The sequence below is a fragment of the Borostomias antarcticus genome (genome assembly GCF_949987555.1).
Source record: "Borostomias antarcticus genome assembly, chromosome: 14".
In the NCBI taxonomy this organism is placed as follows: domain Eukaryota; kingdom Metazoa; phylum Chordata; class Actinopteri; order Stomiiformes; family Stomiidae; genus Borostomias; species Borostomias antarcticus.
In genome coordinates this window covers 10,987,755-11,005,159 of record NC_140247.1, presented here as the reverse complement: position 1 = coordinate 11,005,159, position 17,405 = coordinate 10,987,755, and the positions used below count along the sequence as shown (strand labels likewise).

At 50.5% G+C, this 17,405-nt stretch overlaps 1 protein-coding gene across 1 annotated transcript in view; it reads right to left on the bottom strand.

The window, feature by feature from the left end:
- Positions 1-3,098: 3,098 nt before the first annotated feature.
- The window catches only part of ngfra (nerve growth factor receptor a (TNFR superfamily, member 16)), a gene marked incomplete at both ends in the record, with an annotated part of 22,293 nt that continues 7,986 nt past the window's right edge, over positions 3,099-17,405 (bottom strand). The window contains 3 exons of the mRNA XM_084448444.1: positions 3,099-3,151; positions 8,695-8,888; positions 9,864-10,107. Coding sequence (XP_084304570.1) covers positions 3,099-3,151; positions 8,695-8,888; positions 9,864-10,107 — 491 coding nt within the window. The remainder of the gene's footprint in view (positions 3,152-8,694; positions 8,889-9,863; positions 10,108-17,405) is intronic.

The window sequence follows — 17,405 nt, the reverse complement described above, 5'->3', positions numbered from 1 at the left end:
CAAACTTCTGAACATAGCTAAAGGACACCTGACACTGTACACAGGCACTTGAATTATAACCCACTCTTTGAGTGAGCATATTACATCTAATAAGTGCTAAAACAAGAGGCCATTTTGGCAAAAATACTGATCTCAAACAAAGATAATACTATTCAATAAAAACCAATAGAAAAAAAGATATATAAAAAGAAAGAATGTACAAAACAATGGAAAGGGGAACTAAATTGTTGAGTATTTTGCATATTTCTGTCTTGAGTTCACATTCTTATGTTCCCTCTTCTCCCGTGTTCCCTGCTGTGGTCCCTGTGGACCCTGTCAGCTCTGCGGAGCCTGTTAACGGAGTTGACACTGAGCCAGTGTTGGGACTGTGAGGCACGCACACGAGTGAAGATAGTTATTCACCATGAACTCAGTGGCGGCGGAACTACCCCTCAGGTCACTACCGCCACTTCCTGCTTCGGCTCTGCCAACACGCCGGGGCCAGATGAATCAGCCGCCTGTCAATACGAGCGTGAGTCACAGTGTCACTCAGAGTCCGCTTGTGTCCATGCGCCGTGGAGAAAGTTCACTGGTGCCCGCTGTCGACCCCCGACCTTCAGAAGCCCAGGGGCCACGGGACGGACACACAGCGCGGCATTGTGTCTCGAGCTCTGGAACTTGGTGATATGGTGACATTCAAAACCGCAAACAATTCTATAGTTCTATAGCTTTTTTGTGTGAATAGTTGATGACCTTATCACATCGGATGAATTTACTATGACTCACACTTTATCTCCTTTTCTCCCTCTCTCTCTCTCTCTCTCTCTTGCTATCCTTTCTTTCTTGACACATTGGTTCAACGACTGGCATTTACCAAAAAAAATTAAATGTACTAATTCTTAGTCTACGTCACGCTACAAGTACAGTACATTGTGAGGGGATAATACAGTCCTCTTCTTTAAAGGGTCGTGGTCCTGCTGTACCTTTGTCCATTGTAGTGGACAGCTGCTATCAGAGCTGCTATCTTCCTTTACTGAAGCACTTGATTAACACTTATCCCATCAGACAATGTATGAGTGTCGTCTAAACACACTGAAATATATCCAGGCATCGGACCACATCCAGAGGGACCCTGAGAAAGCGCACTTCCCCAGTCAAACACACCCTGGTTTTAAAGCGGTACAATCAAGCTAGCTATATGTCTATGCTATGCCTACCGTGCTAGCCTATCGTACGCACCGTGCCGATGGGAGTACAAACGGAGTTGATTTTGTGATCAAAGGTGACACATATAACCACAGAGGTGACACATATAGCCACAGAGAGGGGGGGGGGGGTGGAGAGGGGGGCGGGGTGGTCTAAGTGCTTCGGGTCACCATGGTGATACAGTAAATGTCACTAGCCTCTCATATCGGGGACCTCTCATCATGGCGGGGAGCTAGCCGGTTCTCTCAGGGAAGATTAGTCCTTAAGAGAGTCAGCTGATGGTGAATCAAACCCTGAAGTAATTACTACCTGCCTGTCAGGAATGTCTTCCTAACGGGCGCTGTGTTTATGCCCATACCGCAGCTAACACATTAGTGCCACCCACAACACAAGCTATATCCGACACAGGCATCTACCAGCCAGCGTGTGAGTGTGTGTGGTGTGTGTGCATGTTTTTCGAGTGTGTGCTTGTGTGTGTGTGTGTTGGTTTGTTTGACTGAGAGGTCCCATGTCTCCACTCTCCACTCATTAGTGTGTGAGTGTGAGTACTTGTATGCCAACGTGAGCTCTGGAGCCAATGGCCAATCAGCTCCCGCCGGCGGCCATCGAACGAAGCAGCCCGGAATTCTGATTCCTCTCTAATGATGTCACAGTTCCTTTTTTGGCAGTTGGATGACAGCACCTTCCCTTTTTTTTCCGCCAGTCAGGTCACCTCAATGACTCAACGTTGTTCGATAGTCCAGAAATCCCTCTCGTGTTGCATATCTCTGCTTCTTGCTCTGCTGAGTCAGCCGTGTAACTCAAACCACACGAAGAGGCTAATGCCCCACGAACGGAGCTGAAACAGTCAGATCTGTTACATTCAAAGCAGGAATCAGTGAAACCTCAGACCCTGGGATCTCGGTGGGAGTCCATGACAGAGGGGGAGAGCGAGAACGAGAGATTTCGGTAGACGAAGGAAGATGTGAGTTGTTGTTGTGACTGTAATGTGACTTAATCCGTCTGGCTATTGTTAGCCAGATGTCCAGGAACTCAATCAGTTATCGAACGTGCCACGATGATGCATGGCCAGCGGTACTGGCACAGTAGGCCCACGGAGATCAGCGGGTCAAGTTAGAACAACGGACTGCACAACAGGGGAATATGAACGTGTCTGTCGGTGATGAATCATAAGAGAACAGCGGTTTTGAAGTTTGCGGCTCCCCTTCTGTGTTCCATTAAGCTGGCAACAGTGGAGAAGCTAACATCCAGAATCCTTTCTGGGCAAAGGAGAGCGAGTCAGAGAGAGAGAGAGAGAGAGAGAGAGAGGGCTAGATGGGGGAAAAAAGAGAGAGATCTACCTTTTAGGCACACACATTTCATGGCTAGTGAGTAGCGGCAGGACAGGGCGAGGACCAGCTTGGGAGAGGACAGGGGGTGTTAGGGTGGCAGTTAGGGGGGATACGACACGATGGTGCTTAACATACAGCAAACCTCCCAGTGATATAGTCAACACCGCCAAACTGGACAGACACAGTATATCAGTATATTCAACGAACATGTAACGTTTGGTTACGGTATGGTGTGTTTTTTTTGTTTTTTTAACAACGTCGCCGCTGAGGTGATATTGGGTGCGGTGTTGGACGCGTTGAAGCACGCTGGCAGAGTTTCAGGGGTGCAGGGGTGGGGCCGTGCTGCAGCTTGTCCCCTCAGGGTCCGTACTGGGAGAGGCTCTGGGGAGGCCGCACCGCATCGCTGTCGGGCTGACGGCCCCGTAGTGTTCATCCCAGCTTCCCGGTCGCTCTTCAGTCATACTGTATGTGTGTGTCCCCCCCCCCCCCCTACCCCTGTTATCACGTTTCCACGGCAACCCCCCCCCTCCCCCCAAACCCCCCCCCCCCACCCCCACACCCGTCGGCAGCTCCTCCTCTTCCTCAGACTTCGGGGGTAGGCGAGTCAGGCTGGGACCCCCCATCCACCCTCACAACTACGAGAGAGAGAGAGAAAGAGAGAGAGAGAGAGAGAGAGAGAAATGGGTCACTTTCATATAACTGTCAGTATAAGGTCTAACGGTGGTAGGGTAGACCAGAGGTCAGTCTGTGAGGTAGTTGTTAGTTTTTACACCCTCCTCCCTGTAGGGGGCGCCGTGAGGTCACCAGCCCTCCCTCCCGCCGTCAGACTGGAATCGGGAGGAGAGACCGGCGCCCTCTTTTATTTTTCCCACAAACCCCGCAAACGTGTTGTCAATTGAGAAGGGGGCGCCATGGAAACGCTTCCGGATTGCAGAGGCTTGTTTTTTTTGTTTTTTTTCGAGGGGCTGGTTGTTGTTGTTTTCTCTAAATCAATGTGCCCCTGTGCCTGCGTCAGAACATACAAGAGGGCCGCGATTCTAAAGCTTGACCAGAGTGAAGGGCCTTGTTTGTTTCGGCCGTGCCGTGGCGTCATCGCTCCCCTTCTGGTACGCATGTAACAGGAGGAGCCCGACAAAACGTTATTAAAAGTCCCTCCTCGCTCTCCTTCATATTTCTTATTCGGTCTGTAACTTCATTGGAAAATGAAATTGTTTTGCCTCCGAGTCCTATTTTGCCTCTCGTTTTCCATTGTGATTCTCCCCAGTGATCGTCACAGTGGCTGGCTACCTCTCTCCCTGCTTCCTGTTTAGACAGAGACCCTGCTGCAGGCGGCACAGACACTGAGCAGTCCTACTGGAGGCATCGTTCTGTGTGACGCACACACGCACACACATGCACACATACACACACACACACACACACACTCTGAGATCATTCTGGTACAGAAAAATAGCTCAATGCATACATTATCTCTCTCTCTCTCTCTCTCTCTCTCACTTTCACACACACACACACACACACACACACACACACACACACACACACACACACACACACACACACTCACACACAGCAGCAGCAAAGCACCTCTGCTTAGTGTCAGGATCGCCATTGTCCATGGTTTATGGTTCATGAAGCTCTGTCTAAACTGTAAAAAGCCCCCTCGAAAACAGCCAGAGGCTCCAACGACAGGTGGGAGGGACACGTCACTTTCAACCCCTCCGCATGCTCACTAGAGCTGGCCCTGTCAGAACCAGGTCACCTGGTGAGCACCTGGGCGTGCTCAGAACCATCCCAATCATGGTGGAGGCCGACCAAAAGGCCCCTGGGATGACAGGCTCTCTCTCTCTCATCCATTAGCATGTTCAGGCTATGCTGATGACACATCCAGCCCCCCTCGGGCTCCGACGACGGCGCTGATTTAGATTGTGATTGCGATGAGATTGGCTCTGATGAGGCAATCAGATGCTCTCAGCTGGGAAGCACGAGCAGAGGAGAGGGCAGGATCCCCGGGCAACCCCAACACCCGCCTGTCAATCAGCCAGATGATGACTCACACCCTCGGGGGGGGTCAGCGAACGGTTTCACCTTCCTCCTCCTCCTCCTCCTCCTCCGTCTAACCGCGTCTCGCCGCGCTTCTCTCACCTTCCTCTCACGCTCTAACAATGGGCCTCATTCACCAACGTCTTCCCCGTTCCGCGTCCGTGGCGCCGAATTTGTTCGCAGCAGTCTTCGCGTATATGAATCCCATTGTTGTGTAAATTGAAAGCCCGTGAGTGTTCTTCCGATTTAGCGTAGGTCTGTGGTTTTCAATTTTTTTTTTCCGAAGAGCAAGCCAACATCTCGAGGCACACCTGTGTTCGTATCCAAACGATCCGTGCCCCTCCTCGGGTAGAGAAGATTCAGTGAGTAATGCGTTATGGAGTTCAGAGGCGTTTTGACGTGAGGTTTTTGAACCTTTTTAGATTTTGTTGAGCAACATTTACCTTGGAAGCCAAGAGAGTGGTGATTTTTTGTAATTTTATCATTTGTAATAAAATTTTTAAAAAAAAAAGCTTGCCTGTATAAAACAGATATTCATTTTGAAGCCTTTCAATTATCGTTGCGATTCCTTTAAAATTAGTCATTTTTTAGTAACGTCCACCCATTGAAAGATTTCTGGCCTCGCGGCTGTTATTGTGGGGTGTTTTCCAAAATCCCTATGGGAAAAATGAATGGGATTTGTGAAAAATGCTGAAAATAAAGTCTGTGTTTACAGAGACTCATATAATAGAGTATGTTTTGTTCTAAAAGTTAAAATACATAATTGAAGATTTTGAAGCCCTTAGTTGCTTCTGATGTCGATGTTGTTGTGATGCTAACCGTTATTGAAATTGGACAGTGGGGTTTTGCTTATTTATTTTAAAAGGCCATAATGCTTCGTAAAATGATTGCTGTAATTATGAAACATTATTGAAAAGTATATAATATTTTATGTAGTTATTTATGTAGTTATTTATTTATGAATTTATTTATACCTGCTGTCCTGTCTATTTGGGACATGTGTCCATGCCTGCACATGTGATGAGTAATGAGGTCTGAGTCCTGTTTAAAATGTAAACATCAGCCTCTGCTGAGGGAGTGCCTCTCTAGAGTGCAGAGGAGGGGGCCTCGGAGGGTAAAGAGAATGCTTGCTTTCTGAACAGATTGCTCTGGACACTAGAGGAAACCTTATCTAGATGAATCCTGGTCTTCTCTGGCTGCTTGGAGAGATCGTAACAGTGAGTCCACCCATCAGTCGAACAAACTATTTCTCTTTTTTTTTCTTTTTTTTTTAAAGAAAAAAGAAGAAAAAGAAAAAAGGAGAAGAAGAAGAAGAATAAAAAGCTTAATTGGTTTGTTTTGACTGTTAACTGACGGCTTCAATTAGGTGTTGCTGCAATTTCAGTAATATGAGTAAAATACGGTTCATTTGAAACAGGAAGCCCTTATGATTATATGGTTTTTATGGTGCATATTCTCATCCCCCTTGGGTATTTTGACAAGTCCCCATTAGCAGTGTTGGAACAGCCCTCTGCATGTGTGCTGTGCTGTGTTTTAATAGCTTCCGCACCAGCAGACAGCACTAGCGCTAATTAGCACCTATTAAGCACTGCTGCTGGATCAGATTGAAAAGCCTGGGAGGCAGTGGGATTGGGCCCGGCCTTCGTCAAACAACACCTACTAATGAGCCAATCAGACAAAGAGACTTCGGGGTTAAAGGGGGCGGACGTCTTCTCAACGAACCAATCACATGCTAATCCTCAAGAAAAGACTCCATAATGCCAGAGGGCCTTACATGTCTTCCTGGAACAAGTGAATAGGATTTCCACAACCCAAGCTACATCCAGAGACAAAGGTTGAGCATTTCCCAGGCTTTCTTATTCCACAATGCCGATCCTCCTAGCCTGAGTATGGGTAATGCGGCCCCTCCCGCTAAGAGGTACAGTATGGTTCAAATCATTAGAGGTACCCACAGGCTATTGACGTCACCTGGTAAAGTGGTTGAGTGTGAGAGGCTGCAAGGGATCACAATGGTATTAAAATGAATGGCACAGCACCTGCGACATCACGTTACTTTGACGCCAAAACATATTTCTTCCTATCGTGGGTTTGGGACATTCTGCTTCAATTTTACATTGTTTTTCTAAGGCCTTCACTTACATTAATTTTGGGATGCGTCAAATCCCCTTTACATTATCACAACCCTCTGTGTTTTTAACTTGTTGAAATCATTTCATTTTGTGGTCATAAGCTCACTACATTACCGCCTGTGATTTTTGTTTATGATGAATCCAAACAGGCTATTTACTCATGACAACACGCATTTCTGCACTTCATAACTCGTTCCATATTCATTTTAGAAATCTCAAGACTGCATCGAGATGGATGATTAATGTCATGCAGCTTTTAACTGGGGAATCATATGATTTATGGCAACATAATCTATACAAACCCAGGGGGTTGATAACCTATCCGTCAAAATATTGAAACCGTGAAGACAACTTGTGCAGACAAGCAAGTCCAGCTGAAAACATGAAAACATATTTTGTTTTGTAACGTGAACGTCGGGGTTAGTTGAACTGTTTGTTTGTTGGCCGTTCTTCAGGTAACCCCGTGTTTCACGTCACAACAATATGAACTGTGGGTAATTCCCTCAGGCAAAGTGTACAGAAGTGCAGACTTACGGTAAGGGGGCATAAAGGGCTTAAAATGTCTGCCAGAGAGCCCTCGTGAACTTGGCGATTTGACAACGGGACAGCCCTAAGCCCTCACGCACTTAGCGGGTACGCGCCTCAAAGTTTGTGACTATGTAAGGGTGGACATTGGGACTGAGCCTATCTGCGCTATTTAACTTACAGTACTAATATTGCTTTGTACCCGAACTGATGCCGACCGAGAGGGAGAGAAGTTTTGGAACAACACAGGCTCTGGCTCATCAATCAGAGAGGCTCCGAAAAACTCAAACAAAAACTTCACTCAGTATTTTGTCTGTCCTCTGAGAGAGCAACTGCTCTGAAGCTGAGAGAGAGAGAGAGAGAGAGAGAGAGAGAGAGAAGGAGAGAGGGAGGGAGGGAGAAGGAGAGAGGGAGAAGGAGAGGGAGAGAGACAGACAGACAAAAAGACATGAGTAGATAGTGGAGAGAGAGAGAAGTCTTGTGTCTTGTGTACACGGCTCCCTCCTGTATTGGTGAACTGCAGGGAAGGTGGCCACTTCACATTCCTAAAGCTCTTTGCTTTTATTCATCCTCTCTTTGTCTACTTAAATGATGCAGTGCTTCTTCACAATCACCCAGCTTCTTTGTCCAGTAGTTGTGCTCTCTCTCTCTCTCTCTCCTATCTCCCCCCCCCCTCTCTCTCTCTCTCCTATCTCCTCTCTCTCTCTCTCTCTCTCTCTCCCCTATCTCCCCCCCTCTCTCTCTCTCTCTCTCTCCTATCTCTCTCTCTCCTATCTCCTCTCTCTCTCTCCTATCTCCTCTCTCTCTCTCTCTCTCCTATCTCCCCCCCCCTCTCTCTCTCTCTCCTATCTCCCCCCTCTCTCTCTTCTATCTCCCCTCTCTCTCTCTCTCTCTCTCATCTCTCTCTCTCCCCTATCTCTCTCTCTCTCTCTCTCTTCTATCTCCCCTCTCTCTCTCTCTCTCTCTCTCTCTCTCTCCTATCTCCCCTCTCTCTCTCTCTCTTCTATCTCCCCTCTCTCTCTCTCTCCTATATCCCCTCTCTCTCTCTCTCTCTCTCTCTCTCTCTCTCTCTCTCTCTCTCTCTCTCTCGCGCCTATCTCCCCTCTCTCTCTCCTATCTCCCCTCTCTCTCTCTCTCTCTCTCTCTCCTATCTCCCCTCTCTCTCTCTCTCCTATATCCCCTCTCTCTCTCTCCTATCTCCCCTCTCTCTCTCTCTCTCTCTCTCTCTCTCCTATCTCCCCTCTCTCTCTCTCTCCTATATCCCCTCTCTCTCTCTCTCCTATCTCCTCTCTCTCTCTCTCTCTCTCTCTCTCTCTCTCTGTTTCTCAAAGTGTTTACATCAGTAGTGACTGACCGAGTACACTGTGGGAGAGTGCGTTTACACTTCATGTACCTCTGTGTGTACCCTGGACTGCGCCACTCAACAGTGACCTCATGTGCTCTAGCTAACATTTGTTCTGGGGGCCGTCGGCGGTCCTCACCTATCTGGTCCTGCGGCAGGGCGGGCTGGCCTTGAACCTGGGCCTGGGCCTGCTGCTCCTGGAGACTCTGGCTGTCCACCGAGATGCCACTGTCGCTGTGCAGTTTCTCGCCCTCCGGTGTCGTGGTCTGGTTGGCCGTGGCGGCGGCGGCGCGGTTGTTAGCCGCCTGTTTGTTCTGCTTGCAGCTGTTCCACCTGCGGCGAAGGGGGGGACAGGAAGTGAGCACAAAATAGAACGTGACGGTATACACAGAACACGGAACCCCATCGGTTTTACGGCAGCGATCGAAAGGGATTAAATGAACGTGACAAGTGTTCATTTAAGAGCACACAGACACTTTATATAATGTACTGTATGATTGTATCCAGATAATGGTGACTGATAGTTCACTGCTCTGTATCTGTTTAGAAAACAGGAGAACAGCCAGAGGAGAACAGCCAGATGTGAAAGTCATGTCCCATGTGTTTGAGTTGATAACTCAAATTCCATCTGGGCAACATGTTTCCATCAACACTCCATGTGTTGTGATTGTTTGCTTGTTGCACCACGCCAGGGTGCGTGTCAACATGCGTGTGTGTGTGTGTGTGTGTGTGTGCCGCTAGCGTGCCACGTGCGTGCGCGACCTCCGTGATGTACGATCCTCCGAGTGTCGTGACCTTTTGAAGATGCGCCGCGGCGTGCGCGTCGGAGTTGGGAGCGTGTTCATGTGGGGGGAAGTGGGTCAACGTCGCAGCTTCCGACAGCAGGCCTGAATATTTCACTAGCTGCCTCGCTCCCTTCCCGCGGCCATTCCTCAGCCATGGGCTACATTACCCAGAAACCATCCCCCACCCCGCCACCCCCCCCCCCCACGACCAAGCAACATCTCCGCCCAAGATTGCTTCCTCTCCCCTCCAGCTAGCTGAAAGAGAAAATGGCTATTGTATCCTGTCTTTATACAGAGATTCATATATAGGCTCACATTTTATGACATGTCGACTGATTGAATTTGCCGTCTGTCTCTTGTTGTGTTGTGTACAGTATTGCTGTGCCGTTCTGTTGCGCTGTGCCGTGAGCTATTAGATAAATAGAATTTCCCCAAGGGGATGAATAAAGTATCTATCTAGCACTGTGTGTGTGTGTGTGTGTGTGTGTGTGTGTTCTCCCCCTTGTGGAGCTACAGTACCGACCTTTTGAAGACGATGTAGGCCACCAGGCCGACCACCACGGCGGCCAGGATGGAGCAGTAGATGGGGATGAGGTTCTCGTTGAAGCCGTGCCCCAGGAAGCGCGGGGTGCTGGGGTTGGCCGTGGTGGTCTCCTGCCCCGGGGGGGAGGGGCTGCTGGAGCCGTCGGGCAGGAAGCCGTCGGTGAAGGAGACGGGATATAGCCCCATGTCCGAGGTGGGGGAGGAGTAGGTGGGGAGGTGGGGGTCTGAGGAGAGAGAGAGGGGAGGGGGGGGGGGGAGAAAGAGAGGAGAGAGAGAAGGAAGTGGAAAGAGAGAGAGGGAGAGAGATAAAGGGAGACAGAGAGGGAGAAAGGGAGAGAGGGAGAGAGGGGGGAGGAGCGAGAGAGAGGGAGCAAGAGAGAGGGAGAAAGAGAGGAGAGAAGGAAGTGGAAAGAGAGAGAGAGAGTGGGGGGGGGGGGAGGGAGAGAGAGAGAAGGAAGTGGAAAGAGAGAGAGGGAGAGAGAGAGTGGGGGGGGAGAGGGAGAGAGAGAGTGGGGGGGGGAGAGAGGGAGAGAGGGAGGGAGAGAAGGAGAGGGGGGGGGGGAGAGAGAAAAAGGGAGACGTATTTTAATGTGAGAAAGGCAGGGAGACATGACGTCATATTTCTCCAAACAATTAACCTTCCAGATCAGCACAGACTAGCCAAGTGAAGAATACATTATCCCTTGACCCGACCGCTCAAATCGAGTCACCTTGAAAACCATCATATATTAAGTACGGTAATAACGCCGATCAAGGAGACGGCCTCAAACGGAGAGCCCGGAGAGGGGAGAACAAACTGTGACATCCCATAATAGCCTCCACTTTCATGTTCTCTGTACAACCACCTCTTTACTAGAAGCTTATGTGACTGGCTTTAGTCACAGGGTCCCGGCCAGATGTCTGCCAGTGCTCTCAAGTTCTTAAAAGGCAGATGGGCCTCAGCTAAGATGCTATCTGCTGAGCGAAGAGCCTGGCTTTCTGTAGGAGGGAGGGAGAGAGAGAGGAGAGAGGGGTGGGGGGTGGGGCTGCATCGCATGTCACACACAGCCGAAGCAGGGCGCAGGGGGGGGGGGGGGGGGGCGGACGGTCGGACGGGGGAGGCAACTCCCTCATCTCCGTAACGCCACGACACGCATTTACACGACGAACAAAGCCGTGAGTTCCACGGGGAGGCCGAAGTCGGGGTGCGTCGGCGGGGGCGGGGCGTTGAGCCGGGCCTTCGGGGAGGCCGGGGGGGTGGGGGGGGGGTGGCAGGAAGGCTCTTGCGTTACCAAGAGGGTCTGGTTTTCATCAGTCCCAAGCCCGCAAAGAGGAGTCATTTCTATAAATCGACCCATTTCCTATCTGTACTCTCCTTCCATCATGCAAATTAAATTAATGATTAAGTGCAATTTTCCATAAGCCAGGACAGCATGCCCACCCCCAGGGTTTGTCTTGTCCTGGCAGAACTCAGAGACTCCCAGTACTGCTCTCTCTGTGTGGAGATACAACTCTGCTGTCCACTGTACCATGCTCATGCACTGTACCATCTGAGGAAGGGTTACTGGTGTTGTCTAGTGTGGTGTTGTGGGTGTGGTGTGGTATGGTGTGGTGCAATGTGGTGTGTGTGTGTGTCTTTTGTGGTGTAGTGTGGTGTGTGGTATGATATGGTGTGGTGTAGTATGGTGTGGTGTAGTGTTATGTGTTGCGGTATGGTATGCTGTGGTGCGGTTTGGTGTGGTATGGTATGATATGTTGTGGTATGGTGTGGTTTGGTGTGATATGGTGTGATATGGTGTGTTTGGTATGATATGGTGTGGGTAAATGGATATGGTGTGGTAAGGTATGATATGGTGTGGTAATCTATGATATGGTGTGGTAAGGTATGGTGTGGTACGGTGTGGTGTGATATGGTGTGGTAAGGTGTAGTATGGTGTGGTGTGGTGTGGGATTGTGTGGTAAGGTGTGGTATGGTGTGGTAAGGTGTGATATGGTATGGTGTGGTAAGGTGTGGTATGGTGTGGTAAGGTATGGTATGATATGGTGTGGTAAGGTGTGGTATGGTATGGTGTGGTGTGGTATGGTGTGATAAGGTGTAGTATGGTATGGTAAGGTATGATATGATATGGGGTGATATGGTATGGTGTGGTATGGTGCTGTGGTGTGGTATGGTACAGTATGGTGCTGTGGTATGGTGTGGTATGGTTGTATTGGTTTGTATAAAGATGCCTGTGACTGGTTTCAGGATTACAGTATCTGTCGACAGTGTCAGTGTGTGAAATCGGGTAAACATCCAATCTGATTTCCTGTCTCTAGCTAAAGTGTGCCACAAGGCTCAGTGTTGGGTCCTGCCCTTTTCACCATCTATAATAATGATATTGTCTCTACACTAACTGGCTATCATGTTCATTTATATGCTGATGATACAGTTCTGTACTGTATTGCGGATACTGTACAGGAAGCCATTGTTAAACCTGCAGCTTACCTTTAATGTACTACAATAAATTCTCACCAATCTTTACTAGCCCTTAATTCTCACCAATCTTTAACTAGCCCTTAATCCTAACAAATCTAAGTTGATGTTGTTCTCTAGAGCCAGGATTATTGATTATGATAGACATCACCTTTCAAACGGCTAACGGCTTGCGTATTGAGTCACAGGATACAAATATCTTGGTTTGTGGTTGGATGAACTCTCTTTCAAGTTTCATGTAGATAATCTAACCTCTAAGCTGCAGCAATTTGGCTTCCTGTACAGAAATTGTTTTAGATTCCCTATGTTCAGCAGGAAAATAATTGTTCAAGCTGTTTCCAGGGTTCCTAAGTGCATTCTCAACTTGGAAGGGCTGCTTTTTTCCATGATGCTCCTTACACTTGGAATACCTTACAGCAGACTCTAAAGCTTGAGGTCCTTCCTTCAGTCACAGAGTTTAAAAACAACGGCTCTAGACCCACAGTATGTACTGTAACTGTTTTTAACTATTATTATTGTATATTGCATTTGTGTTGTTGATATTTATGTCTCTGTGTAAAATCATCATCACTGTAAATGAGGTATGGTGTGGTGTAGTATTGTGTGTACTGTGGTGTGGTATGGTGTGTACTGTGGTGTGGTATGGTACGGTATGATGTGGTGGTGTGGTATGGCATGGTACGGTATGATGTGGTGGTGTGGTATGGTATGGTACGGTATGATGTGGTGGTGTGGTATGATGTGGTGGTATGGTATGGTACGGTATGATGTGGTGGTGTGGTATGGCATGGTACGGTATGATGTGGTGGTGTGGTATGGCATGGTACGGTATGATGTGGTGGTGTGGTATGGTACGGTATGATGTGGTGGTGTGGTATGGCATGGTACGGTATGATGTGGTGGTGTGGTATGGTACGGTATGATGTGGTGTGTGGTATGGTGTCATATGGCTGTGGTGTCATGGTGTGGTGGGAAGGGAGCAGGAGGATGTGAGGTATTAATCCCCAGCAGAGCCCTGAGATCCCGCAGGCTGCTCCTCGTTAACCCCGGCTCCTAGTCTCTCCTAGTCCCTCTCCCTGCCTCGTCCTGACTGTCCCTGACTGTCCCTGCCTCGTCCTGACTGTCCCTGCCTCGTCCTGACTGTCCCTGCCTCGTCCTGACTGTCCCTGACTGTCCCTGCCCTCGTCCCGACTGTCCCTGCCTCGTCCCTGACTGTCCCTTCCTCTCCCCGACTGTCCCTGCCTCATCCCTGACCGTCACTGCCTCGTCCTGACTGTCCCTGCCTCGCCCCAACTGTCCCTGCCTCGCCGCCCTGACTGTCCCTGCCTCGTCCCGACTGTCCCGCCTCACCCCACTGTCCCTGCCATTGGGACACCGGCCAAGGCTCACACAAAACCTGCTCCCCCATCTCAATGGAGACCAGAACAGAGAGTGGGCGCAGGGAAGGAGCGCTCACATCCATTATGCTTTCCACTCATTCATTCCTATAGTGAAAATGTGGGTCAACACGGGAAAAGATGGGATGTTTTTTTTCAGCGGGAAAGTAATACATCAGTCAGACGTGTCAGAAGCTGAGGACCGCAACGGCGTCCCTAAAGCGACCGGTGACGCGTCGGGCCGTCAGCCGACGGCACTCGACAGGAGTAGCGGTGGGACCATCACAACACCGAGGACTGTCTGAACACGCAGAGGCCCTCTCTCACTGACGAGCCAGTCCTGTCAGGTTTCCCCCACATTGATCCAATGCATAATTTACACAGAGGCACCTCCCCTTAAACCTCCCCCGGGCGACCGTCGAGGGCCCGATGTAAAATTTGTGAAGTTCTGATGCTTGTTAGGACTCATTTATTGCTTGGCAACCTCCCTTGGCGATGACAGGGCATTCCCTGGTCGTCGGGGAAGGATAGGTTTACTGGAACTGTAGAGAACGGCACTGCCGATCGGACAAGTAAAGCACCTAATGCATGCCATATTTAGAAGGAGAAATCAGACAGAACCTATTTAATGGTGTACGGTATTGATTTGGATTGATAGAGGGAAGGGTCAAGTTTGCAACATTTGGGAACATAGCCAATGTCTGTGCTACATGTAATTCGTGACCTTCCAGGTTTCACTAGGGAACACACACACACACACACACAAACACACCGTGTTGCAGGTAAAGGAATGTGAGGACGAGAGCGAAGCCAAGTTTGAAGAGAGGATCCTCTCTCTAGTGAGAACCCGTCACGACATCAAGCGAATTCTCCTTCCCCTCCCCGCCGACCGCGAGTGAGTCACACACACACAGCGCCGTCCGCCGTCGCCATCCCATAATGCATCAGAGCTCCGTCTCTCCTCCAGTCTCTCCTCTCCTCCGGGGTGATAAACAGGACCGCGTCTCTCCTCCTCCCGCGTCTCTCCTCCCCCGCGTCTCCCCCCCCTCCCGCGTCTCTCCTCCCCCGCGTCTCTCCTCCCCCGCGTCTCTCCTCCCCGCGTCTCTCCTCCTCCCGCGTCTCTCCTCCCCCGCGTCTCCCCCCCTCCCGCATCTCTCCTCCCCCCATGTCTCTCCTCCCCCGCGTCTCTCCTCCCCCGCGTCTCTCCTCCCCACGTCTCTCCTCTCCCGCGTCTCTCCTCTCCCACGTCCCCCCCCCCCCACGTCTCTCCCGCGCCCCGCTGACCCCTCTCTGGGGGCCCCGGTTGTACGTCACGAGTAACCCCCCAGGGGCTAACGGGCCTCGGTTAACCCCGTAGCTGTCTGTCCGTCTCCCTCTCCACCCCCCCCTCTCTCTCTCTCTCTTCTATCTCCCCTCTCTCTCTCTCTCCTATCTCCGCTCTCTCTCTCTCCTATCTCCTCTCTCTCTCTCTCTCTCTCTTCTATCTCCCCTCTCTCTCTCTCTCTCTCTCTCCTATCTCCCCTCTCTCTCTCGTCTATCTCCCCTCTCTCTAGCTGTGTCTCTCGGCCGCGTGTGCGCTGGCCGTGGGGAGCGAGCTCGGCCAGGGACCAGGATGTGGACTCTGGGCTGCAGGGTCTCTCTCTCAGCTGGAGTGGGAGGGGGGGGGGGGTGAACCCAGAGGTGGGGGAGGGGAGAGGTGGCGGTTTAATTGTTTTACTTCAGCTCCAGTGGGTTTAAAATGGCGCTGAAACATAAAACTACCCCAGGCTTTAATGGGCACAGTCCTGTGAAAAACCTGTTTATTGGGGGGGGGGGGGGGGGGGGGTGGAAGGAAACATAGACTTAGTTCTTATTGGGGTATTTTAGGTGCGGGTCTTTATGGTGTAGTTAACTCTGGGGGTCTGTGCGGACGCATATCTCTTCTTCGCTGGTCATCCCGGCCGCTGGACGCTGGTCGCTATCAGATGCACGCACACACAATGGTCTCTTTATCAGGCATGAAACACTTCTCCCTCTGTCTCCATCTCTATCTGCCCATCTCTATCTCCCTCTCTCTCTGGCTCTGGTCCTAATGAACACACTCACACACACACACTAATACACACACACACACACAAACACACACACACGGACGCACAAACACAAATTCAAGTCGGTGTTCTGCTTTCCATACAGAGTGGGCTAATAAGGAGAGTGGGTGAGTGGGGGTGAGAGAGAGAGGAGGATGGACAGAAAGGGAGAGTGTCATGGGAAGGGGGGAGGAGGGGGAGGAGGAGGGAGGAGGGGGGTGGAGGAGTAGATGAACAGAGGCGCTGCTGTAAAGTGCTCTGATTAGCAGGAGTAATTACACTGCAGCAGTCAACAGAGGAGAGGAGAGGAGACGAGGAGAGAGGAGAGGAGAGGAAAGAAGAGAGGGTGGGGGAGGAGGGGAGAGGAGAGGGAGAGGAGAGGAGAGGAAAGAAGAGACGGGAGAAGAAAGAAGAGATGAGGAGAGGAGAGGAGAGACGGGAGAAGAAAGAAGAGGAGAGGAGAGGAGAGGAGAGGAGAGGAGAGGAGAGGAGAGGAGAGGAGAGGAGAGGAGAGGAGAGGAGAGGAGAGGAGAGGAGAGGAGAGGAGAGGAGAGGAGAGGAGAGGAGAGGGAGTCGCGATAAGGAAAACAGTGAAATATTTCTCCCACTATCTGACATGTCTGAAGGTGAGTGTCGAGAAGGGAACAAGACAACGGGCCACACATTCACAAACACACATCCTGATCCTTACATCCTGTATTCACTTCTGATCAGAAACGCCAAACAGCTGCCTCGATCTAGGACCTCTGTTGTCAGACCGAAAACCTAGAAAACCTCGTTTTTTCATGCTACCTCACCAGCAACGCAACGCACGGCCACGCGAACGCGCAAACGGCGGCTCAAGTAGTCGAGGAAGAGAGACGTCTTTAAGTGCGCTCGGCAGCTGAGAGGGAGGGAGAGAGCGGCGGGCGTGTGTCCTACGGCCGGGTATCGGGTGCTCGTAGAGGTCACTCGGCGAAACCTGAGCCACGGCCGGAGAAATCCCAGCACTCTTATCGACCCTCCGCGCAGAACAGCACAGCGCATCTGCTGCAGCTATCACTCTTCCTCTCTCTCTCTCTCTCTCTCTCTCTCTCTCTGTCTCTCTCTCTCTGTCTCTCTGTCTCACTCACTCACTCACTCACTCTTTCTCTCTCTCTCTCTCTCTCTCTCTCTCTCTCTCTTACATGTACTAAGAATGATTGACACTTAAAGACAGCTGGATATGAACAAGGGAATTGAAATTACCACACACATCTAATTTACAGTAACACACACACACACACGCAGACACGCACACGGACACACACAAACGCACAGACACACACAATGTGTCAAGCAGACAGATATTAAATGAGTGAGGAGATCTTTCCTGGTATTGAAGATGACATGTGCCATCACAGACCACCGGGAGAGGCTTGGGAGCCATCAAGCATCAAACAGTCATCTCGTTCGATGGCAGCCATATGTGTGTGTGTCTGTGTGTGTGTGCGTGCGTGCGTTTGTGGCCAACCATAGGGTGACGGGTGTGTCACAGGGGTCTCCTTTCACACAACAGAGGAGTTCTGACACGCTACAACGGTCACCCGGAGTCACCCAACACACACACACACACACACACGCACAGGGAGGACGGCCGAGCACCA